A 25,523-nucleotide genomic window follows, 5' to 3' on the forward strand; every position below is an offset into this window, starting at 1 on the left:
ACTGTTTGGAAATTGAAGAGTGCAGTTACAAAGTGAAGTCAGAGTCCGGCATCAGTGCGTGAGATCCGTGGTGTATATATATTCTTGCTGGGCAGTACAGTTGCAGGCTTTGGTGGGAACTGGGAAATAGATGCTTCCAATGAAGAAAATAAAAAGCCTTACCTGTCACTGGTCTGTGGTGAGCACCAAGGAGAATTGGCACTCAGGAATGTGCAGACAGATCAAAAATTTGGACACAGTTTTAAAAAAGGCAATGAATTTTCCTGCTGTTCATGAAGATACTAACAGCGTAATGAAAACAAAAAATTACCTGTGAACTTATACAGTAAGGGCATGACTAAAACCAATTTACATGATATCCACTACTTCTACAGCTTCTGATTGCTCAGCTCCATCTGTAATGCCTCTGAAGAAAAGAGCAATTGTTGCCTTTGTGGCCATAACTTGATATAAATGATCTTTCAGGCTTACTGTTTTGTCAGGTTTGTCCTAGTCTCTTGTTGAGATTGTGGATGTGGTCCTACCCTAAAAAAGGGGTCTATGGCTGCTTAATATATACTATGCAGTTTAGGATTTGCACATCAGTGTCATTAAATTATCCTTCTAGTTGAAAACCAAAAATTCTAAATTCAAAGAGAAAACAGCAGCACTAAGAGAACGCATCGCATTGCCCACATTGCAGCTATATTTGAAAAAGACATGGCTGTTGAGTTGTCTTTCCACTTCCGTGTGCAGAAGGGCCGCCTCCACACGCTTCCAGGATGAAAGAACTGTCATTTTCATGCTCTGATGTAGCATGCAGATGTCTAACTGTGTTACTGTTCCCTTTGACCTGTCTGGGCAATGATTCCATGACTTCACAGAATGCTAACTTGAAATATTCTCATACAGTGACTTCATCCTGAATATACAAGTAACTGTTTATAGTATGCAAGCTTATGCAGATATATATCAGACATACAATGTAACATTGTGACTTGCTTGTTCAGGGAAGGAGAAGCAGAGCACTTTATTACAATGCTCTTCTTATTGTAATAGTAAATGTTCCAGTAATGTGCACTTCTTTTATTGGCCTAAATAAGTCAAAGCATGGGAGTTAGATACAGGCAGATATGTATACAGATTGTATATAAATGCACACACACACAGTGGTTACTTTTAGATTTTTTTATTATTATTTGTATCCCTTCGTACAGTTTTGGGGGGCTTTTTGGATAAAATCACTATATAAAGTAGATGTTCATGTAAAGAATCAAATTTCAGGTTTTATGTGCATACGGCAGTGTTACTTATGGTTATAGTCACATTTTGGTGATGAAATTTGTCTATTACTAACATTTCATAATGTGGGAGAAGATAAGCGCTTAATTTAAACAAGTGTGCAGGGTTCACTTGCAGAGAAGGGAGTGGAGAAAGAGTTACAATCATTCTGTTTCTCTTGTACAATTTTAAATAATGCTTCTCTGTATTGGATGACAAAAATTTTAAAAACAAAGAGTCAACAAAGCACAGTAACTATAAAGGCTGCAAATTTTAGCATTCTTTTTAGGGATAAAGCTGCAGCAAAATCACTGCTGACAGATATGAAAAGACCTGAATTTTTACTACTTACAATACCCTATTGAACCAAAAAGTGTGATTCCAGTATTGACTTGCAGGTATTAGCATAATCGTTTTATTTTATTATGCCATTTAAAATTAATTTTAAGAGTCAAGAGCCCATCAAAGTGGATGAATATGATCTATTGTAACCGGGGGACCTAGCATCAGACCTTAAGTTCTTTAGTTTTTTCACCATATTCATGAGATTTCTTGGTTAATTCCAGCTCTCTGTGACCAGACAAGGCAACTATAGGAGTATCTACAGTACTCCACAAAGGAGGAAAGAAATTGGAAGGTATGGTCTAATCAGAGATATTACCCACTAGTTCTGTCATAAAGGGCTGGTGGAACTCAGCTTCCCGTATTTCAGAAAGGCTGTTTTGTTCCTTCATATTCTAGGTTGTGCGTTAAGTTCCTCAAGGAGTCCTTATCAGAAATAATTAATGCACTCTCCTCAGTGCTTATAAAATCACACCGTTTGATTTAATTTATTGTCTCTCTGTTTTATTCTGTGGAATATCAAGCACCATTTGACAGCATTAACCATGTGTCACAGCTTCTGTAGTAGTGATAGTACTTCTGTCACGTAGTGATAGTACTTCAGTTCTTCAGAAGGTCACAGATGAGCTCTCTTTTTAATGTTTTCTCTAAAAACAAAATGCCTTGGCTGGCCCAAGGTATATACAGGATAAAATTAGGCAAAAATCAGAAATATTGATTGATTGTTTTATACTTTCCTGTTTCTGCTGTGGATATTAGCACATGTCAATACATACTTAGGCAAATTCCAATTGGACTTAAAAAACACATAGAAAACCTTTTTGTATTTGAGATTTAGATATATATATTATCAATGATTTTCAGCACTGGTGTATAGGAGTATATCAAAGGCAAGTATGTAGATCTGACATTGTGCATTTTATGCACTGGAAAAGCACAAGAAGTTTTGGAAAAACACTGTGTGTGTTCCTTTATTTTTGGAGGACATCAACAATGTCTAAAGGTTTTGCCACTATCTAGCCATTTGCTTAAGCTGAGAAAACTTTTTGCTAGACTTCGTTTAGTGTGCTGTTTGCATTGACTGCACGTTATTTTACTAAAGTATAAGGCACACACTGTCCTCAGGAATAATGTATTTTATGAATGGTGAATGATCTTTTCATATTCTAAATATTGTCTTTCCAAACAAATGACCAGTATGAATAGACTGTGCATGCAAGCTGCGTTTGTGAAATCTGACAAAGCTTTAGAACTTCAATTTGTGCAAAAATGCTTTAGATCATTGCAGATCTAATCTATGACAACTTTGCTCTATGCATGCGCCCTTAGAGAGACTGCATGAGCAACTAGATATTTTTAAATACAAAGGATGAGTCCAAAATGTCTTAATTATTCCTAACCAAATTCCGTGTCTTGATTCAGACAACAGAAATTTCCATTTCAGAAATAGCAGAAACTCCACATGCATTATACACATCTCGTTTCTAATGACTTTTCATTCTAAATTTGTGCCTAATGTGTGAGATCTGAATTCTGGTGACTAAAAGAGGAAAAAGGAGTTTTGCTTCATTAGCCATCCTAATGAGACGTTCCTCCTTAGAGCTCAAAGTCTGCCTCCATGTAGAGGGATGTATTAAGAGCTCAGTATTCACAACTGAGCACTTAGAGTTCACAGAATCATAGAATGCTTTGGGATGGAAGGGACCTTTAAAGGTCATTTAGTCCATCCCCCCAAATCCCTGAAGATTGAGCACAGGCTCTCTGTTACGCTGTAATTCAGTTTCCTTACCAGACAGACAGCATAGTGAGCAGGCATTTGGAAACCAGGCAAACCACACAATGACTATTTTTTTCATACTTTTTTTTTTGTTAAAGGATTTATAGAGAAAATTGAGATGAACATTGAAGTTAATATTGATGATGACAAGGCTAAAATTTCCATAGTGACAATGGACAATAAGTGGTTTTTGTTAGATGCTTCTTTGGAAGTACATATCTTCATTACTACAAAACACACATCAGCTGTTGCTATGCCCTTTTCCAACAGCAACTTGTCTTAAATTGTGTTCTGAGGATCAGTTAGGCTCAATTGTGTCCTGCTGAAAGCCCAAAAGAAAAATGTCTGGAGGGCCTAGTGAAAATAGGTTAATAGGTACATACCTTAATGCATAAATCCATAAATCTCCTGAGGTTTCCTTCATGAAAAGTTCTGTAGAAGGAAAAATATCTTGGGAAACACAGCTTTAGGGTGAGTGTTAATATGGGGAAAGGCAAGAACTTCGGTGATATTTTATTCTTAATGTGCCATTAAGATGATCAGTTTAACATAAGTAATGCACATCTGCAGTTTCCTTGCTGTGGCTTTTTCCACTGCAGACTCCAAATGGGAGTGCTGCCAGTTCTGGAGCCGTGGGATCCAATGGCATTACCTGCAAAGGCCTATGTGGCATCATGGGATTTTTTAATCTTTTGCATTATGTCACAGTTCTTTCGGGGACAAATTAGTACATACATATTTAGAAGCATCATATCATTTTGATTAACTGAAAATGATCCTTGTCCATAAAACAAAAAGGAACAGCTCTTACACAGTTAACTTGCAAGTGTCACAAATCTTCATTAAAACTATTATAAACTAGACTTTTTTACGTACACTGGGCAATGGCCATATCAATAAAACTCATTTTATACAAACATCTAAATTTGAAGGCAATAAAATTAATGGGAAATCAAGCAATCACATTTTCTATTAAGTGTTACATAGGAGAAAAGGGACAGAGATAAAAATAATGCTATCAACAATCACTTACAATGCACCAGTACTTCCAGAAGCATTTTATTTTTTTCAGTCCTCATAAACTACTAATGTTGTTTATTTGGGAGTAAAGGTTGAAACAAATATACAGCCAGCCTTTCATAATAATGTTTATTTGGTGTTAAGGCTGACACTGGAATTGAAACAGAATTCCACATTTAGACAGACTTGTTATTTTGTGAGTTCCAGTGCATGCTTTGTTTGACTAAAATGCATGCAGTGACACTTTTTGAAAGCATTTAAGTGACTTGCAAATATAAATTCCTGTGGTGGAAAATTTAGCAGCTTTAAAAGATCCCTAAGTCTTTTTGTACTCAACCTCATGCTTGCAAAGCCCATGTTCTACTGGGGTAAAATGCAACAAGCCGGCATGTTGAGGCTGGGGAAGAGCAGAGGAAGCAAAGGGCTCCTCTTCAGTTCAGCAAGTTTTTCTCCAGAACCCTCACAGGTTCTGCAAATCAAGGGATTGAAGCTGGAGCATGGTGACAGCCCTCCTGATCCTTTTCCTTTCTCCTCTGGCTCATTCTTTACTTATCCTCAGTGTTTTATTAAATGATGCCTTCTTGCTGATAGTCCAATTTCCAGGGCAATTCTGTAACTGCAGGAATTTTTGCAGGCTCTTTTTGCATGTCTGTAACTGAGAAGCCAAAGCAGAAGGTGCACAAATACTAGTTTGTCTGGTGCTTTTTACAAGTTGGTATGCATTGGACGGAGCGGTGCGAGGAAGCACGGGGTGCATCTGTGTGTGCCATTAGGCCATCCCTTTCTGGATCTGTCCCTTCAGCCACTTTCCCAAGCACTACATTTCGCACACCTTTATGTCCCTCCCTACATGCACACAGGTGTCCTAAATACCCTACGCAATCCTAGCATTTTTAAATTTATATAATAGACTCATATTGACAATTTTTGTCTAATATTGACATTGCAACCACATTTACCAGAAATTTGTATTGGCATGATTTTGGCGTAGTCATGATGGCACAATGTTACCACAACAGCACAAAGTTCTAACGGCACAACAAGGAACTGTGGAGAAATCACTTTGCTATTCCATGTTATACAGGAACTTTTTTAATCCAGGACTGGGATTTAGTCTTGAAATGTTAATGGTATATTCCCTCCTTACTGCACTGGAAATTACCTTGTGTTAGTACTGTTGCCTCGTTCTAATTTTTTGCCATAACCTCAATGATGTTTTATGTTCTCTGTAGTTTGCGTTCTTATTGCCGTGAGCTAGTTGTTAGGATGCTACTGGGTGAGAAACTAGGATTAAACTCAGTGCAGCCTAAAGCTAATGAGATTCTAAACACTGAGAACACAATGATGTTTCTGTTCATAGTGGAAAAAAAAATTCAGATCACCTTTTTATTTTGTGTTCTATTTAGATGACTCAGAGTTTTGTATTGAAAAATCTTCCAAACTGTTGGCTCTACTTTTTACCTAGAGTAGTATCACTGAAATTTCAGTTCTTTGAAATAATATCATGTAAAATCTAACTGAATAACATAGTTCAGTCATTTTTTACTCTGATAGTCCTGGCTAACTTGCAATATCATGATCGTAAGAAATTTCTTAAAATGTGTATATATTTGAAATTTATGTAATATTTAAATACAACTTGGTTTCTAAGTAAGGAATGAGAATAAAATTTCAACTATTTTTTCTATTCATAAATCCACACTTTGTAAGTAATGTTTAAAATATAGATTACAGTACCACAGAGCGTTTCAGAGAAATTGACTTTTATGCACTACAAGCTAGAAGTTCCTCTGGCCTGTCAGCTTTAGGTTTCTTTTGTGTTTTAAGATTACTTTTACAAGCCGATATGTACCCCAGAACTAAAGAAATTCACTGAGGAAAAAGTTGTTGATCCGATTAACTATTGTAAGACACTTTTGGCATAAATTTGTCTTTGAGATGCTGTTTACTTTATCAAGGTTTACATGTACAAATGCAACTACTTACTGTATCATACGCATTTGAATATTGCATTTTTTCAGTAATAAACTTGGATATCTTTGAAAGAGACTTTGAGCTTCATTATTCCAAATATTCAAAGTTAATTTAAAAAAAAATTGTACACTTGAAAAGTGAGTGCTCATGTGCCTTCAAACCAGAATATTGTAAGGAAGTGATTTAAGGGTTAAACTTGGCTCAGACACTTGTTTAACTTTTAACAATTAAATACTTACTGTGGTCCCAAGGCACATATAGACTCACTTTTCAAATTTTCAATCATTTATGGTCTACTGTTTTCACTAGAGACTAACAATTTCTTAAATTTAAGCTCTTGTTTTAGAATTTATATTTTCCTAGTTTCTTAATCTCATTTTCTCAACTCAAGTGCACAGGCTAGCTCTTCTCTAGAAGGATCAATGGCTTGGGATGTAAAGCGAACGAGAAGATAAGATGATAACTGTAAACAACACTGACCTCAATATTTAATCAGAACCGTGATTCTTCTGAATTCCAGGTTTGCTAGGCCACATCCTTAAATCTTGGTAGAAGACTGAATAATGAACTACCGATTAACGATTTCAGCGATCGTATGTAAGTCCACATGTTGGATTTGGTAAAACCTTGTGGAATGCCTGGCCCCTTTACAAATACAGAAAACACTTGGGCTCAATGAGCAGCTTTAGTTGAAACAAAACTAGTCCAGAAATAAGAAGTTAAATTCTTCAGGATATTTCTTCAAAGACATTTTGAGAGAATGCAATTCTAGCCAACCTAACTCACTTTTTTTGACATTAAATGGACAAATTAAGATTCTCTTTTGTGGCAAAGGACTTGGAAAGATACTAAAGCTGTAGCAAATCCAATGTAAAGGTGTTGCTAAACTTGTGAAAAAATACTGAAAAATGCAAACTACGCATCTTCCAGCATGCAGAGCATAAGAATAGTGCAATGAGTAAGCGTCTCAGGAAATATTCAGAGCAGACTTGGTCGTTTTCACTGTTAGATGTCTTTGAATCAGATATTCTCTAACTACCAGTAGAGAGGTTTTTCATACAATGTCTAGCTATGTAGCTTCACGTAGCTACATAGCTTCATGTAGCTATGTGTTTTGAACCATTTTCACTCCAGAATTATTTTACATCCTTAAGCGTGATAGTTCGGCTCTCTTAGTATAACCTAAGTGATAATATGTGTGGCCATGAGATATAAATTATACAATAGTAGTATTTACTGAGTTTCTGTCTCTGCCTTGATATCCATATTGAGTATGGAAGCATGACAGAAAGCATACCATGTGAGACAACAGGCTGCCAGCCAGACTCAGCTGTAAGCTTTTATGAGATTATAAAAGTGGTGTAAAAGGGATTAACACAAATATTGACTTAGCTTCAGTTTGTTGACAAACTGTCCTGTGCAAGTAAGGCAGTGTCATTTACAGACTGCTCTTTCTGTTCTCTGAATATTCTGGGACCGTTCCCAGAGGTTGGGCGTGAACACAGACATAGGAGGTAACTTCAAGGACCAGGCTGACCTAGATCCACATCATAAAGACGGTCCTGATAAAGTAAAAGCAACAGCTGGGTTCTTTGGAGCAACATGAGCTAAATATCAGCTGGGTCCATAACTGTCTGAGTCATCTTTGGTATTTGCATTCAGTTGGTTTCATTCAGTTGTGAGTTTTGTTTAAAAACAAATACATTCATCTAAAAAACTACATCTAGAAGTTTATCAAGGTGAGGTGTGGTCTATTGAGTTTGATTTACATTAGGGAAATTTTAGAGGAAATATGTTTCACTGAAACAGAGCACTTAGTGGACTAGGTACTTTCTACCAGACAGATTATTTTGCCTAATCACATGCCTTTTTCCAAAATTCAGCATGGATTATCAATTAGGAGGCATCATCACCAAATGTCATTTTATTTTCTTTATTGCATAAAGGTAGTAGGTGGATCTTTTTGAGCTGAAAGGATGTCTTTCCAGGACTAACACGGATAAAGAACTATCCTGAATTCGAAGTAAAATTTGTTACGCTCTCCTATAGCTTTTACAATAAGACATTATAAAGAAATCTTAGTTCCACAGAGGAAGCAAACACGATTAACTCAGTCACTAAAAGACCAGTCTGGTCTATACAACGTTCCTGTGAGGAGGCTTTTTGTGATACCTAAGAATAGGCAGAGACTAGCTCAGCCTGACCTCCCTCCTCTCCCTGGGGCTCCCTCCATCAGAGGGCAGTTCACAGTCTCACCTTAGTGAGATACCTCAGAAACTTCTCCAAAGTCTTGCTTTATCTCAAGTTCACCTTTGCACGTTGGCCTTCAATGACTAGTTACTGAACAGAGGATGCGATAAGAGATGCGTTGCAGCTACTTCCGAGCAGGAGCTTCCATGACAAGATTCCTGAAACATTTCTTCTGAAATAGCAGTGCTTCCAAAACCCCCTTGTCCAACGATTTCCCAGGTCTGTCATGAAATTAATAAATAAAAATCTGGCCTTTATTGCTATAGAGGGCAATTGTTCCATCTTGGTCGTCTACAAGCTGGTAAATGCGATAAAAAGAGCTCTTCATTTCTGAAGCTGGAGAAATAAAGTTTGATTAAATGTCCCTTGTCCCTCAGCTTCTAGAGGCGAGATTCTCTGCTCATGTTAGTATAAGAATTTTCCTCAGGATTGTAACCAGGGAACTGGCATTTGTTTTCTTTGTTGGTATTATTCTTGAAGGTGTCATCTGTTCCAGTTTTATTTGCAACAACTTTAGGCAGATTTTTTTCAAAGTCCACCTGAAAAAAGAAAGAAAATACCTTAGTAGTTTGAAGCCTGTATTCACTGCTTTTTTTCCTTTGCTTAAAGACTATCTTGTTGCATTTTGAAATTTTGACATCCTTTCTTATAAATCTGAGGAATTCCTTTGCTGCGTGCAGTGACTCAGACCCGCAGGCACAATTCAGTGTGTGTCCCCTCCATACACAACCACTGATTTTCTCATTCCCCCATAGAAAGCCTTTGGCAAAAGCAACAAAAGCAACTTCTCAAACTCCTCTGTTCATGTAAAAGTCTTGAAATGTGCCCTCAGTGCATTCCCCATCACTTAGATTTAGGTTTTCATTTGCATATTTATCTACATTTTAGTGGATTGGGTTTTTGTCTGGCCTACGCTTGCCTCAGTGGTTTCACACTGCAACTAACTGATTGATGGTGTTATTCTACATTTTAAGCGAATACAAGGGGATAAATGAATATGTGATTTTTTTTTTCTCCTGCTTTCATTGAGATGATTTTTTTTTTCTCCAGAGAAGTTCTAGCTGAAGGTTGTGTTGAGCACCTAAAAGCCAAGTGAAACAGCTGAAGCAAATCTAGAGCCACAGCTGCTCTCCAAATTAGATCATTAACTTTAATGTCAAGTTTAATGCAAGCTGGGTGGAAGGACAGCTTCTACGTTATCGCCGAATACTGAGCCTTGCAGCTGAAAGATTACTTTCAAGATTTAAAGGTACCTGTAGAGTACTCTAAAGGAGCTGAAAACATATATATTGCTTTATGTCCCTTTTGTAAACCTAGCAGATTCTCCTCAGATGGAGCAATGTTGTTTCTCTGCAAACTGTTACAATAGTGCAAGAAAAGGAGGTGCTCATTCTTTATGGCTTCTTAACGAGCTATGAAGCCCTGAGACACCTGGGGAAAAGCTGGTCCTGTTTCCATGGAGGAGGTGGTGGGCAAGAGCAGCCCAGGTGCTGGTGGTTGCAGCTCTGCCTGATGGGCCGGCAGCACTGCCCTGGAGGGGAGAAGCCCTGGAGGGTCTGAAGGTGGGGATGGCAGCAGCAGGAGAGCTTCGTGGACATGTGAGTGCTAAAGTCTTTCTGTCTGTGCTCAGTGGGAGGAGGCAGTAGCTTGGTGAACTCCTCTCTGGGGTGTAAAGTGCGGTTTTGGCCCCGCTCAGCTGCTGGAGCGGGGAGGGCAGGGAGAGGGAGGTCAGCTGCTGTGTCATGGGCTGCTGGCCATCCCGAGGGCTGTTTGTCTCCAGAGACCCCGACTCCCCATGTACTGCGTAAACAGGGAGAATAGGTAACTTATAACTGACTAACGCTGAGTAGAAGGGTTTGGCTGATCTCATTTCCGGTCTGTAGTGCCTACGCAGCATCCCTTGCGTAACTTCAAAAAGCGATTGCTGAAAGCTAGTCTGCTCTCTGCGTAGCGCGTGCCTTCACGTACGTATGTGTACGTACACCCGTCACTCCCAGGCCACGGCGGGGCTGAGCTGATGGGTTCGGGTACTCACCTCCTGGCTGTCGTGCCGCACGCCGCACCAGAGGGAAGTTTTGAGTCTTTCGGACCAAAAGCAAAACAGGTTGCAGACTGGTTTAATTAACACCGGTGGGATATTCTCTCCTTTACTGGGTCCTGAAAGGAGAAAGTAATGATACCTAAGTCTATGAAAAGCCAGGTGTGAGTCTTGGTAGCCTCAGAGCATGAGGTGGGGGGGAGCAGGATCGGAGCTCGCTGCCCTGTCCTGAGTCTGTGTCTCACGAGCCACTTGCTGGACTTTTTGAAAGCTCTTAACAGCTGAGTCAGATTCTTATGCAAAAGCATTTATATATATATATATATATACAACACCAACCTGTTATAAAGCTTATCAACAGCCCTGTGATGGCACAGCCTAGACAGCCAACAGCACTGAAGTACAGGTAGGACAGGGAGTACCAGGTATCTGCCAGCAAAGGCCTGTGAAGAGGTGACAAAAGGGAAAGAAGCAGCTAGTGATGACCAAGAGGTATGTTTATATTGTCTCTTGACTGTGCCAGCAAAATACAGCTCCCGCTGCAGTCACTGTATGACCTGGCAGTGCTCCGTGCTCCCAGCCCGCTTGGCGGTTACCAGCTGCACCTCAGACGCACGCTGCAGGCTCGGGCTGCTCGCTGCGCCAAAACGCAGGCGCAAGTGGTAATGATAGGGAAAATACCTTTCTGGAGCCACCGTGGGTGCCGCCGTCGTCAGCGCCTCAGTGCTGTTAGCCAGCGTGCAGTTGAAAGTCGACAGTTGCAGAGGAATGGACTTTATCGGTGGCGCAGGGTAAATGAAAGAGCCAGTACCAGCCCAGAAAGCTAAGGTGATCCCAGCTAAGAGGCCTCCGATAGCACCCTTGGCAGGCATAGAAAGATACTGTTAAAGGTGATGCATGGGAAGTGCTTCTCTGCGAGCGTGAATTAGGCAGGAGTCAGTGATGACTGGTTACAGTCTCTGTCAGTGTAAATCAATTCTGTTCTCTCTCGACCAAGGTATAAAACACAGTGATTTATTGCCTTCTAGGAGTAAGAGTTGAAGCAAAACTGTGATGATCAAAACTGCAATATAGAGTTTAGTCTTACTTCTGGGTAAACGTGATGGGACTGCTCATGGGGCAATATGAAATGAGCTCATACTGTGTTTTGCCTGAGTTAGCAAAGGCAGAGCAATTGAAATCATTCTGTGCATCCCAAGGTGAATATAGGCTGGGGCAAGTATTGAATATTTTTTTTCTTTTTTAATTGAAAGGGAAGAAACTCAGAAATAAAAATATTTTTTTAAAAAACCTTCATGTGAATCTAATCACCAATTATTCCACAGTTGGGTAGAGTTAAATTCAAATGGGATAAATTCAGGCAGTGAAAAGGGACCTCTAAACAGATCTTGGACTCCTCAGGCTCTAAATCTGAAAATCAGCCCAGAGACTAAATCTAAACAACCCAAGCAATTTTCAAGATGGAGTTTTAACCATACACCACCAAGAGATTTTCTTTTAGATAAGGATTTTTTTTCCCCTTACCTTCCAGTTAGCACAAGGAAACACAATTCCCAGGGTAAATAATCCCAGCATGGGCCCCCCACACATGCCGTGGATGGAGAGGGAAGCCTGTGGATGCAGAGAAGAGACAGGACTTAGTGCAGCAGCTGGAGGGAGCACACGCAGTGCTGGTTTCGGTCTGTAATTTTCAGTGGGAAATGGTGGGGGAGAAGGGACCAATGGTGATTTTGGTTCACAATTAAAGAAAGAATCACACTCAGTATTGATTCCCAGCAGTGAGTAAATAGTGAAGGAGTTGAGGGATTTATGGTTTTGTTGTTTTGGTTTTTTTTCTTTCCTAGTTATTCCTCTCAGCAGAGTGTCCACAGAAATTGTCCAGGTAATCTAGCAGTCCCCAAGGATGTCAGAATTATTCAGTTCATTGCATTTCTGTTCATTCACGTTCGGTTCACTGCATTTCTGAAGCACAAGATACCTGCACAACTCCTCCCAGCAGCGATGCTGCTGCAGCCATTGAAGTGCACAGAACGCCATATAATATACCTGGAAAAGATCAGGCAGGGAGGTTGTCAGTGCTGGTTAATAGTGTGGACAATTTCTAATTCATCTAGTGTCCCAAGTGACCAGGCAGCACGGAGGAATTTGCACTTTGGGCTTTGATGTTTAAAGCGGACCGTTAAGCACCCAGCAGCGTCTTGCGGGAAGTCTTGTTGGGTTTTTGGTTGGTTGGTTTTTCTTATGAAGCAGAACTTAGCAATGAAATTAATTTTGAAGTTATGCCTCATGTAGAAATGTTTCCATTTCTGTTGCATTTAAATAACATTTTAAAAATAATGTAATGAATGAATTGAGCAATGATAAGCAACGTGGCTTTCTTCCTTTGACACCAGTTTTAACTTTGTGGTAGACAAAACTCTGTATGTAGTAGTCTTGAGGAAAGCCAACTAAAACTCATCTTCTGTGCTAGCACACCTTGGTTTCAGAGGTAAAAATGATCTTTCTGGGTCCTGAGTGCAAAAATTAAGTAGTAAGTGGAAAAGCAGGAACAGAGAAGGTTGGAGACAGTTACAGAGACAGAGAAAGTAGTGGTTTGGCTCTTCTGTGATCTTTCCCAACATCAACAAATGGTTATGATATTATTACAATACTTATAAAAGGGTTATGCTATTACTGCAATACTTGTAAAAAGTATCTTAAAAATTCAAAGCATTTTGGACGCTTGATATTTTGACTGTTTTTCATTTGTCTCTTTTTTACAATTTTATTTTTCTTTAAAAAAACTGAACAGCCTGCTTATGCGGTACTCTAAGTTTGAATAGAAATGTCTTATTGTACTACTATAAAAGAACAATACTTAGCAATACTTCTATAGAGTAATGTGGTAATAACTACATTGATATTCTTTCTGTGTTGTAAAGAAGATCTCAGAGTGTTCCCCAGTATTTTCAGTAGACAAAACTTTTCAAAGGATTTTGAGTAGTGCACCATATAGTGCACACGCTTAATTTTACTGAAGCATCATGCTGACATTCATCCTGGGAGTTTATAGAGGGTTATGCTCCTGTGGAGGTTTCCGAAGCACAAGTGTGTTTCTGAAGTAGTGTCCCTAGACAGTGCTCTTCACTACTCACAGAATTGCTCTTGGAGTCAATTGAGAGTCTGAGACTCTCAAGGCTCTGAGTATATAAAATCCTGCCCTATTTTCTCCTGTAGTAATAGCAGCTGGGGGGATGGACAACTTTGCTGTTAAATAAATCATCCCGTCTGAGGTACCTACATAAGCCTTTGCTGATCCATGTGCTCATCTTCTCGGAGAGGTTTGGGAAACCTTTCTTGACCAAGTCTTCAAAGGTAACAGTTGCTAAAGCATTGATGCTGGCAGCTACTGTGCTGTAGAAATGGAGAAGAGCATTAAGTAAATAGGAAGCAATATAATCTGAAATAAAGTTGTATTTATAGAGAAATGCTGCCTCTTGTTCAGCATTAATACTATAAAACGTCCAGTTCTTGAAGAGTATTTTTCACATATTCTGCTGATGCTGGTGAGGTTTCTGTCCCTTCTGCGATTGCTAGGGGCCCTGCTTCATGCTAGCACAGAACAAGGTAGAAACTCATCCTAATTGACCCTTTAGTTTACCAGGCTGCAAAGACCTTCAAAATATAGGCATGTTCCAGAATAAAGATGTTACTCCCTCACAAATCAAAGGATGTGCGGTGACCACTAGTGATACCCTGTTTCTCCACAAAATGCCTGTTTTCTCTCATAACTGAAAAATATGGAATAGGAATAGTCTGACTCTTTTAGCTAGGTGAGTTAACCCATGTTTGGTGAACATGATCTCTGTGAATTTGTTGTGACAATATGGCAGCGTCGATACCTACAGCACAGTATTTGGTACTCGGTGCCCTTAACTGTGTTCTCTTCGTCTCCTGCCAGGAGCAGCCAGTGCCTTTTATGTGGGGTTTTTTGGTTTGGGGTTGGGGTTTTTTTTTCTTTATTTTCCTGTTTTGATAGCGCTCTCTTGCTTTTTCTACTCAGATAAGAGTCTTTAGAAACAGCCTGTTGGAGATTGACTCTATGGCATTTGAATAATGTCAATTTGAACTTGAATCTTCTGTCTTTCTAATGTCCTATGAAGTATTGATGTTTGGCCTGTAGAGGGTAGGAACTACAATAACGCACAGCACCCTCTTGAAGAACACACTGTTTTTAAAACTCCTATGCAGACATCTCTTTTCCTAGCCTAACTCTGTGTCATGTGCAGATAGACTTGCTGAAAAGCTCTCTATCCCTAACTATGATATTGTGGCAGTCGGGTTGAGTGAAGGCAATTACATCATGAGCAGCTCCAAAGGTATTTTAGGAAGCTGAGCTCTTTTGCAAAGAGAACTGGTGTTTCCTCAGTTTTTATACCCTTTTGAATGTGTTGATAATGTTATTCTAAAATGTATTTGGGATGGAAAGATACTGGAGCAGTGGAGCTAGACTTTGACATAAATATAATGTAACTTGACAGATCACTACTGCTTCTTCCTAGAATGTGCTAAGAAAAACAGCTGGACTTTTCTTAGGGTTTCATGTTTTGACCTCATTCTGGGTCCTCAAGAAATCAATGGTACACAGCTAAAATGTCATTTCAGATTTACAGACCTTAGTGTTCCACTGAATGCACAGGCGACAAACAGTCCCGGGACTCCTGGCATCGAAGAAAAAATGTCCATAACAAAATATGGCATGAGCTGGGGTAGAAGGAGCACAAGAGCAACACAAGCAATTAGTTAAGATCTTCCTGGGTAATGGAAAAGAAATAGCTGCATCTGAGCACATTGCTAAATTCTGGTTTTGTTCCAACTAACAAGGGGTGTCAGATTTTGAGCAAAGGGGATGTCGTTTGGCAGAAGTGGTCAATCAGATTAATACTGCAGGAGAGCCAGAATAGATATATTCTAGCCCTGATTCGGCAACCACCTTAGTGCCTGAGCATTGAAAGGACATAAAGCATCCCACAAAACTTAAACTGTCTCTATACGTGCTACTTCTCAGCCCAAAGCAGCTCCTAATTATAACAATGGGTATCTGTACCTGATCGGGTGCTGAAATGAAATCAGCAGTCCAAGGGTCGCAACTCTTGTAATGAGAGTACATCACCAAACCACAAAATACTGCACACACCAGCACTGTCCAAAGTCCCAATAAATTCAAGTAAAGTGCCCTAGAACAAAGGAAAGAAACTCTATTTAATACAAGATAAATATAAAAAAGCTGTTAAAAGTTAGTTATTTCTAACTTTTTAGAGAGACACCCTAATCAAATCTAGCTATATCATCTCTTAAAGGCATCACCAGGATAAGAAATTGTGTGTAATACTGATGTTAAAACACATGAAAAAATACAGCCTCTTTATGCTCTAGGGCAAGGTAACTGCATACCTGGAAGAGACTGATCTAAGATCAGTAACCCGTAGGCAGAACAGACTGCACCGAGCGCTGGGTCTGTCCCTCCTGTCCCCTGTAAGAGCAGATTTTTGTCTGTCGGGAGTTGCTGCTGTTCTCTCTTTAAGCCACACAGAGTATTATTTTGCGTGGATTTTGTCGTGGTTGCAATGCTGCCATTGCAAAGTAACACGCTTGGGGTTTTTTCACTAGTTCATGAGATGGATGTGGGTGACAGCATCTGCTGGGAAGGTTGTGTGGCTGCAGTTCAGTAATCGTGTAGTTCCTGAGAGCTTCCAGATTCTACAGAGCCTATGTCGTGTTTGGACGTCACCTTACACGAGGTCTCTTGCTAGGGCTGGTTCAGAGCTGCGCTACTGGGACTCAAAGGTCTTTCAGGACTTGTTACTAGTGATGTTCTCACTGTTGTGACTTCCAAACATTTTCAGAAACTGAATTTCAACAGAGTAAATTCATATAATATACCATGACCTTAAGGAAAACGAGTATGATTGCAGCTAGCAAAAAAGCTAACTGCAGAAGGAAAAAATTACCACCTTTATGCTTCAGCCAAGTGGGCAAGCAATTAGCACTAGGCACATGAAAAAAAATCTGGTTGTTTAGTAAAACACTCGTCTAGCTATGCACATACTAATGCTGAACTTGAGGAAGGTAGCAGACTGGAGAGCTATATGTCTAGATTATGAAGTTTCGCTTGGTTCTTTGCGATTGATTCGAATTATTCTTATATTTTAGAATTTTAATAACTTACTGATCTCATTTTATTTAGATCATGCCTTGTACTATAGTGCCCCATTAAATCAATAACCACTTTTAATAAAATACAACATAAACACAATTCCAATAAATACATTTTTCCAATAAAGCTGTAGGTAGTACAACTTCTGTGTGGGCATCTTTTCCGTACTCTGCTCCTGAGGATTAATCTGACAGCCTGACCCCATATTAATAAACTGCAAGAGTTAGATAGCTACCCGATTTTCTTTCTTGGTTTTTTTATGCCATTTAGAGCCAGAGGAAGTAAGACTGTTAGCGCAACATTAGCTTACCACCACCCAATGGGATCCCAATATTTATTTAACATAACTGCCAAACTGTTAGTATAATTCCACGTCAGTATTTTTGATTGCTAGAATAGGTTAATGACAGGTAGCTTACAGTTTAGCGTGCTTTTCTGATTTGCAAGAAATGCATCTCTGTATCGTGGACTGATTAACTCCGTAGAGCCCTAGCCATGTAAATGTTCCCCCAATAACAATTGTCCAAAAGGTGTGTCGTCTCAAAGGATCTACATCAAAGCTAGAAGAGAGAAAGAAGGAATTCAGTTCACTTGTTTAAACACACATTTATTTAGCAAAAGGTAGGTGGTTTTTCAGAACTGTCTTGTATGTCCTACCTTCTGAATCGGAAGTGCTGCATTGGTAATACTGTTTTCCAGCACAGACATCTAATGTGTTTAGATTTGGAAGGTTTTTTTACTTTTATATTGGAACACATTACTATCAAGTCAGGATAAACATCTATCATGCAGACTCAGTCAGAAGGCCAATTAATTGAGATAAATCACATTTATAAGGCTTATTATGCTCAGATTTCAGATCTGCGTCATATTGCAGCAACAGACCTGCAAGCCATCCTGCCTACTGACTACCCAGTCCTTTGCAAGAAACAAAGCCACTTACTAAACTCTAAAAATCCTCCAAACTCTTAGTTACATCATCGCGATGTGTTATTTCCTTTACAAGAAATTGCTTCAGCTGCAGTGTCATCTTTTTTTTAATGATGAAATTTCATTACTCAGTAATTCTAACCAGTACAAGTACATCTTTGTGTTGCATCTGTCATCTTTGCAATTCTACTAATCTTTATAGGTATAGCAGATAACATTTGACCTTGCTGTTAGATTCTGTCAGTGACTTGCCTTGATCAATGAACTTTCCAGTCAATGCCACAAACAGCCAAAGGAAGGTCAGTTTACGATCCCAGCGCACTGGTGCACCATTGCTAGCTGCTGCAGTGAGTGTACTTAAAATGAAGTGCCAGTTTTATGAATAAAAAATTAAAGATAAATGTAATTGGAAGGAATAATTGAGCTGTGTTTGTAGCTACAGAAAGAAAAATGGGAAAGCTCCCTTAGAGCTCAGCAGGGCTTTGATTTCTTCAAAGAGGGTAACAGAAAGAGTTAAGCTCTCCTGGAAGGTCAACTGTGTTCCCAAGAACTCAAGAACTAGGGAACAGACTTCTCTGAGTCACTGAGGTTGTTCACCGGTAGTGTAATAACAAGTCTGAGTATTTTTGGCTTAGTGAGGGTAGGGTTTCTAAACATTAAATATACAAAAAGATAAGTTTTGCACCATTTGTTTCTTACTCAAATATGTTTAGTCGTGATCCTTCATAGGCATCTTCCCAGATCTTGGTTGATCCACCGTTGAGAGTAGTTCCTCGAACCAAAACCGTCACGAAGCCAACGACCATGACAATCATTTGAAATGCATCTGTCCAGACAACAGCCTTTAATCCTCCCTAAAACAAACAGAAACTGTATGCTTGCTTCTTCTTTCCTGTTGTTCAAGTACAGCAAAAGGTAGGAAGACCCCTTATTTCAGGAGCTCATGAGCTATATGTATAGCATCTAGCAAATCAGGACTATTCTTAAACTTTGTATTTTCCCATGAAGGTTGTATTTTTGCAGGTCAGAAAAGGACACGGAGCCTAAATGGTTTGTCCACGGTCATATGAGAATATTTGACCTCCAGTTAAATGCATTTTTTTTTCTGCCTCCTTTATATGCATTTGAAGAATATATCATAGTGTGGAACAAAAGCTTAGGGAATACAAGCTGGCCTATGTTTGTACTTCTCACAGCACTCTGTACAATTCTTAGAGCCCAGTGGTCCACAGCCTAACACAGAAGAATAGCTCCAGAAAAACTGCAGTTCAGCTTTCTTCCACAGCTACTTTCGTATTTGATGAAACCTGTGCAAGAGCAACATAATAAGTGTTTTCAGCAAGGGTGGACTGAAATATTGAAAAAAATCATTAGTGGTAGTGAGAACAGAAATGAGGCTGTGTCCCGAGCCCCACTTCCACTGCAATGTTTATCTTTTTTGTAATCCGGAGTCTCATGTTGCTTCCACTCAGAAGCAAAGCTCTCTATGACCTGTTGATCACCCTTCCTAGGCTTTATCGCTCTGTTCTTGGTCTGGGGTGATACCAGGGACATATTTTTCATTACAATGTTTTTCAGTCTATTACTTGTAAAAGATAAGAAGAATCATCTCAAAAGATTTAGTATGGTAGGGGAAGGTTATCACCTCCTTATCTGGACTCTGCCTCAAGCTGTCTGGTTTAAACCTTGAGACATACAGCAGAGGATTTGAGAGGAAATATTCTTTTTTCTCCAAATACACTTATACCACAGTGTCTAAAAGAAATTTATCTCTATGTTCTCCTACTTTAAACTTCAGCCACTTGGACTCTATTTAGACGCTGCCCTTCTGCAATAGCCTGTCCTGTATAAAAGATGGTTGAATTAGCAATCTGTGTTCCTGCTCTTCGGTTATGCCTGTTACGTACCAGAGTGCAATAGAAAGTGCAGACAATTCCTGTTGCAACTACAGAGCCCCAGAGATCAAATCCAGTGACTGTGAAACCAAAGAAAACCAAATGGTTAGTGAAATGGGGGTAGGTCATCTGGATGGTAACAGAAAAGCTATGATCCTTTAGCCTTAGAAGGGTGGGAGTAATTATTAATTTTAATCTTTTGTGTCTGTTAGGAGCTTTGCTGGATTGTTCAGGTTTCTAAACACTACTGGATACTGTTTTGCATTGTTGTTTTCTTGCAAATTGTATTTAACAAACTTTCAAGTGTGCAAAAGTAATAACGCATAAGAATAATTGCCCAGAGAAAAACATCATTCCTATGGGACACAGCTTTATAAGCAATGCCTTCCTTCAGTTCTTAGTCCAGAATTTTCTCTTGAGAAATCAAGTTCCTCAGAGATTTCCAAAGAATCCTAGGGGAAAAAAACCAATCCCAAACTAAATTCCATTCCCTGCAACTAGGAACAGTTTAACACTAAAATGTGCTGCATTAACGCAATTTTGCATATTCATTTTACTTCATAAAGTTACTTTCTACATGATGTACAAAGTTTGGTTTGACTTATACTGAAGTCTCTCCCATCAGGCATAGTTTCTGAGGGCAAATCTATTTGCCAGGATTTTCTTATTAGCAGAGTTAGTATGGCCTAATAACGAACGTGAATTGTCACATAAAATTCCGTTGAGCTCCAGAGGAAGGAAGCTCGGCACTGTGTGAGAGGTGGGATTGGGCAAACTGGATGCAACTCAGATGATGAACAATGAAAAGAGCCTCTCAGTCTCTTCCCAATCGATTTTGGTGATATCAGGAGTTGGGCCATGGTGATTCCTTATGCCCTATGGCAGTGAAATTGCTAATCCCATCTATCATGATGGATGCTGTAAACCTAGTTTGCAAAGATTAATTAAAGAAGTGTGTGGAAAGCAGCACAGCATTCAGCTCCAGCTACAGGGAATGGAGTTATGCCCATGGGAACCTGAGCACAGGAGACAGGGAAGGGGGGAATCAAAGTACGGGATACATCTTGGATCATCAGCTTGCACTGTGAACTTTGTCAGGGTGTTGAGAAATTGTTCGTTGCTAACCTCTTCGGGTGGTTACTGAGTGCAAAGGAGAGAAGAACTGAAAACGCGGGGCTCCTGCTAATGTACTGGTGTGAGAAAGAGATCTGGAGAGTCAGAAAAGCAGAGCTACAAGGTGCAGACAAAAACCTTATTACAGAATTTGAGGGGTTTGTTTGGGTTGGTTTTTTTTGGATGCTTTATCTGTTGTCCTCAATTTATTCTAATTGTCTTGTGGTGTGGGTATTTGGGGTAGACACGTAGTGCGGCATGGGAACTCACCCTGGTTGAGTGCCAATGATGGAGCATAAACCACTATTCCCGTGTAAAGGATCTGAAGGAGAAAAAGTTCATGAAAAAAACACACACGTATGTGAATGTTGAGTGATAAGGCTTCTATGTAGAGTGGGGGTCAGAGCAAAATACCAGATCTAGAGGTTTCTTTAGATCAGCTTGTATTGTGTATGGTTTTCTGTTTCAGCCTTTACAAAATAAAAATCTTTGATTTCATTCTTTTCTGATGGAAGGACCATTATCTATCTTGGTATTACTTATTTCACCCATTGCTAAGATGACTAGATGACAAAAACATCCTAGTCAAATGGAAAGAGGAGCTCTCACGAAAACACAAACAGTGATGCAGAGATAACTTTGATTGATCTTGGAAATTAAACTTCCCTTGTTCCATTCAATCCCTTTCAAAGTATCTGACTTGATGTCCTTCACATCTATGTTCTGACAGAACTGAGGGAGAAACAAAGCCTGGAAGTCAATAAGCATTCAAATCTATTGCTAAAGGTTTTGGAATTAATAAAATGGAATTAACATAGAAAGAAATGTCTGCCAATGTCCCAAAACTTTCCATTAAACTAATGTAATCTTTTGAGAAGCTTGGTGAAGCTTTAAATCAAAGGGCAAAAAAGCTATTTGATGTCTACAATAGTGCCTTGGGTGGCTCCCTAAGTGTTGGGTTTTTGGGGTTGTTTTTTTAGTTGTTTGGGTTTTTGAGGGGGTTTTTTGGTAAAGTAGGTAGGTAAAGTTAAGTAGTAGCAGTAGTAGTAAAGTGGTGTTTTGTGGAGGAAGTAAAGCTAGTCTCTGCCTAACCTCTCCATCCAAAAGCCAGGAGTGTTATTTATTTTATCTACACACACAGGGGTGTGGAGTGGGTAGTCAGTGTTTTATGGTAATGCAGAGCAGCATACAAATGTGGAGTCTGCACACGCTTGGCAGCGATTTCTGCCCGGTGGGCTGCTGGGCTTGGTCCCTGGGACCTGGCGCTGGGAGCAGCCCTTGCCACATGCAGCTGCTTTGCAATGGGATACCCTCACCCTGGTGTCGTAAATGGGTAACTGGTGAACTAAATGTACCCAGCACAGCTCACCTAGCTTCTCAAAAAAGACAGAATCCACTCATTTGGAAAGAGAGAGACTTCAAGGGAACATAATGAGACTAAGAATTTGAGAAGCTGTGGGAGTTCAGCACAACATCCAACTGTCAAAGACGAAAAAAATGGCATTTTTAATCCTAAACAGGAGAAAACTAGAAAGTTAGGAAAGTAACCATTATTTCTTTTTAACATTTACAGTCCAACTGAAAAAATTAAGGAAAAAAGAGCACTTATTAAAACATCTCTTTGTAAAAAATGCACAGCCCGAGACTAGTCTGTCAAAATAAATGTTGAGTGAAATTAGCACAAAGAGTCAATGTCGTCTTACCGTCTGCAGGATGTAGATCAATGTTGCAGCAAGACGGACCATCTTGTTAAATCTTAACTCCAAATACTAGGAAAAAGAGGAATCTCAGTAAATTGCACATGTAGCATGTGTGACACAGCTATTAACCTCCTGGTCGTCCTGAGTAACAGCTTGCTATGCAAGTAAAATTACTGGCAACTGGCACTACTGCTATGAGTAATGAACAGGAGAGCATGGTAACTATTACACACAGAGATAATTACATTTAAGAAATCTTCTCATCAGTAGCATGTACTTGAAGTTATATGTTGTGTTGCAGTGTGCAAAATATGCTTTGTATTGGGAATAACTGAAAGAGCCCAGGGGCTACAAGGAAAAGAAACTTCAAATGAAAGCATATTCCAACTATATGAAGAGGAAACTTGAGGTCATCTCTACAAGAAACAGCATAGTTTCATTCATGTAGTGACAAAAGCGGTGGTGGAGCAGATGGAGAAGCAGCAACATAGAGGCTTTCACAGTGCTTGAGCTATGCTGGGTTTCTCATGTGCTGTGTCTCAGTCTAAAGCCAAATCTGCACATCATCGACAGGGAGAGGCAAGTGGGGTTCTTGTGGACTTCCAGGTGGATGTAGAGAGTCATTCCCAATTATCACACCACTGCGGAAGTGAGTAGACCGCTAGCCCCAAAAGCCCAGATTTTAGGCCTGAGTGACCACCTGGAGTCTCCAGAGTTGACCAAAAAAATTAAATCTGCGCTGCTAACCCTGTGGCAGCCTCCCGCGCAGCGTTGGGTGGGCGGCTGGATCTCTCCTTGGGCCATAGTCCTGAGTGCTCCCCAGCAGACACCGGGCACGGGCTGTTCAAGTCTTCTCTCTTTTCTTTCATATTTTGTTCACATTCATCTTTCTTGTGTCTCTTGCATAATAAGCCCCGCAGTCTGCCATACAAATAAATAGCTAATTTACGTGATTTGACTTGTTTCTAAAAATAATTCATGAAGCCAGCAGAGTCATCTTTCCAGCATGCTTGAAGGGACTCTGGCTACAATGACACCTTTGGTGGTTCAGATGAGAGAAGTAATTCATTCTCTGATCTTGCGTCAAAACCAGTGAGAAAATGCAGTTACTTGTGGCAACGGGAAGAGATGATCAATTTTACTTTCTTCCAACCTGTAACTGAAATATTTCCAAATACCCAGGCAGAGCTGTTTGCATAAAGCCACTCCTTGGGTTTGGGTTAAGAGAACATGAGCAGCCTTTCTGTTAGCAGGAAGCTCCTCACGAACTAACCTGGCTTTCTTCATCCAGTTCTTGCTTAGTTGAAACTGCCCGCAAACAGGAGCAGCCAAATTTGCGGCAGTTGATTAAAGTGACTAAAAGGCTATTCCCAAATGCTTAAAAGCTGTCCTACGGGTGTGCAGGTGACAATGGCTGCACATTGTGCTCCTGGCAATAACATCAAGGACTACTGATTTTTTAACTGCTGAACTGTCATATGAAGAAAATAGTGTGTTCCAGGAGGAAAGCCAGGCAAAAACTCTAGAAAATTCAGAGGTCATTCATTTCATTTCCTAGAGAATCCCTGAATTCATTCTCCAGCCCTGACTTTTTTTTTTTTTTTTGAGAGAGAGGGACCTGCCATCTTCTTCCTCTTATCCCTTCCTCACCTCAGCTTTTTAGATATCAGATAGTCCACTTTTATAGTAAATTGAACCTAATTGCCAGATCTAGACCAAGTTTGAACTGGACAGTATTGAATTTTGTTCTTAAAGTCCATCTTTAATACCTGCTCTCTAAACCAGACTGGAGTAGTTACTTATAAGATTGAAAGCATTTGGATACACTTTAAATATTTTCCAGTTGTAATTTAATTTGGTGCTGGTGGGTAAACCCTTATCCTGTCTTTGCTATATATGCATAACAGGAGGTCTGACCCTTAATTTGTGATTTCAACTTATGCAATATAAATAACTAGTTTGAATTAATGCAACCAGTTACTAAAAATAATTAATGTATCAATACACTTGTTCTGTAAAACACTGCAGAAAGTTTTCCGTAAGATTTTTCTCTAGAATTACCTATATACATGATACTGATTTCTATGTTAGAATAGTGCCATTTTTATTATTTTTACTTACCTCATAAGTGCTTGTAATGCCAGATCTGTAAAATACAGGTAGAAAAAGTTCAGCAGTAAAAGTGATGACAAGCGCATATGAAAGAAAGAACAGAACAAAAGATGCCCCGTAGCGATAAACTTCGGAGGGTGTCCCCAGAACGGTGACTGCTGACATGAAACTCGAAGTGAGAGAGAAAGCTATTGGTCCACATGTCATCTGCCTACCGCCCACCAAAAATTCCTTTGAAGTTTTCTTTTTCCTCTCTTTAACTGCAAAAAAGACTCCAATGCTAGCACATACTAAAAATAGTGCTGCAAAAACAACATAGTCCCAAGCCACAAATTTTTTGACTTCTGGAGCTACAAAGTTTGACATAGCACCAGCTGGACAATTCGCTGATGGAGGATTCTGGTTTTCTATAGCTGTTGCTCGGAATAGATTATCTCAGTTGACAGCGAAGTTGAAGCTTATCTGCAACTCATCAATGACAAATAATAAACAGAAAGACTATTCCACTAGGAGACTTTTTTAAATCCAGTTCACTTCTAAAGAGGAAAAAAATATAGCTAAGGATGAGTTAGGAAGGTGCTAAATGCACTTAGACCCTAGTGCTACTGATGCTTCTGTCAGGCAGGCAGGAGCAGGGGACTTAGCTGTGAAATCTGTGGTACGCTCCCTTTTTATCTGTGAGGTTTTAATTTAAGGTTAAACATTAGCCTGACACATTGACTTGATCTGACTCTTTTCTAACCTCTCAGCATTTTTAAATAATAAAATGAGAGCAAAATGAAGGAAAGCTCAGTGTACGGACCTATGACCCCACTCGTGAGTTTGTTTTCAGAGGAGCAATTCCTTCATATGGATAAAAACTAAACTTGAACATCAACGACAGGGTTCAGAATTGTCCTTTGATGTTCTAAGTGCA

General features: G+C 39.6%; 1 protein-coding gene across 5 annotated transcripts; it reads right to left on the bottom strand.

Annotated features, from left to right (window-relative positions):
- Positions 1 to 44: 44 nt before the first annotated feature.
- SLC5A12 (solute carrier family 5 member 12) lies at positions 45 to 25,237 on the bottom strand. 5 transcript variants are annotated; one of them, XR_015701261.1, is made up of 18 exons: positions 24,617 to 25,237; positions 22,499 to 22,564; positions 21,066 to 21,117; positions 19,695 to 19,762; positions 18,487 to 18,641; positions 17,277 to 17,417; positions 15,748 to 15,877; positions 15,316 to 15,404; positions 13,942 to 14,054; positions 12,640 to 12,707; positions 12,186 to 12,272; positions 11,343 to 11,521; positions 11,001 to 11,104; positions 10,659 to 10,780; positions 8,630 to 9,162; positions 6,854 to 7,018; positions 3,763 to 3,811; positions 45 to 2,269 (listed from the first exon to the last, which is right to left on the bottom strand). XR_015701261.1 is itself a non-coding variant. In XM_009461507.2 (15 exons), the coding sequence occupies exons 1-15, from the start codon at positions 24,971 to 24,973 to the stop codon at positions 9,004 to 9,006; spliced, it is 1,890 nt and encodes a 629-aa protein (XP_009459782.1). In that variant the 5' UTR covers positions 24,974 to 25,237; the 3' UTR covers positions 8,293 to 9,003. The 5 variants fall into 5 exon arrangements, 1 of the variants encoding a protein (XP_009459782.1); XR_015701256.1 differs by having other exon boundaries at positions 45 to 3,811; XR_015701260.1 differs by having other exon boundaries at positions 3,763 to 7,018.
- Between the last annotated feature and the right edge of the window lie 286 nt (positions 25,238 to 25,523).

The sequence above is a fragment of the Nipponia nippon genome, unplaced genomic scaffold (genome assembly GCF_047370975.1).
Source record: "Nipponia nippon isolate SJK-2023a ecotype South Korea unplaced genomic scaffold, ASM4737097v1 scaffold_10, whole genome shotgun sequence".
NCBI classification, from domain to species: Eukaryota; Metazoa; Chordata; class Aves; order Pelecaniformes; family Threskiornithidae; genus Nipponia; species Nipponia nippon.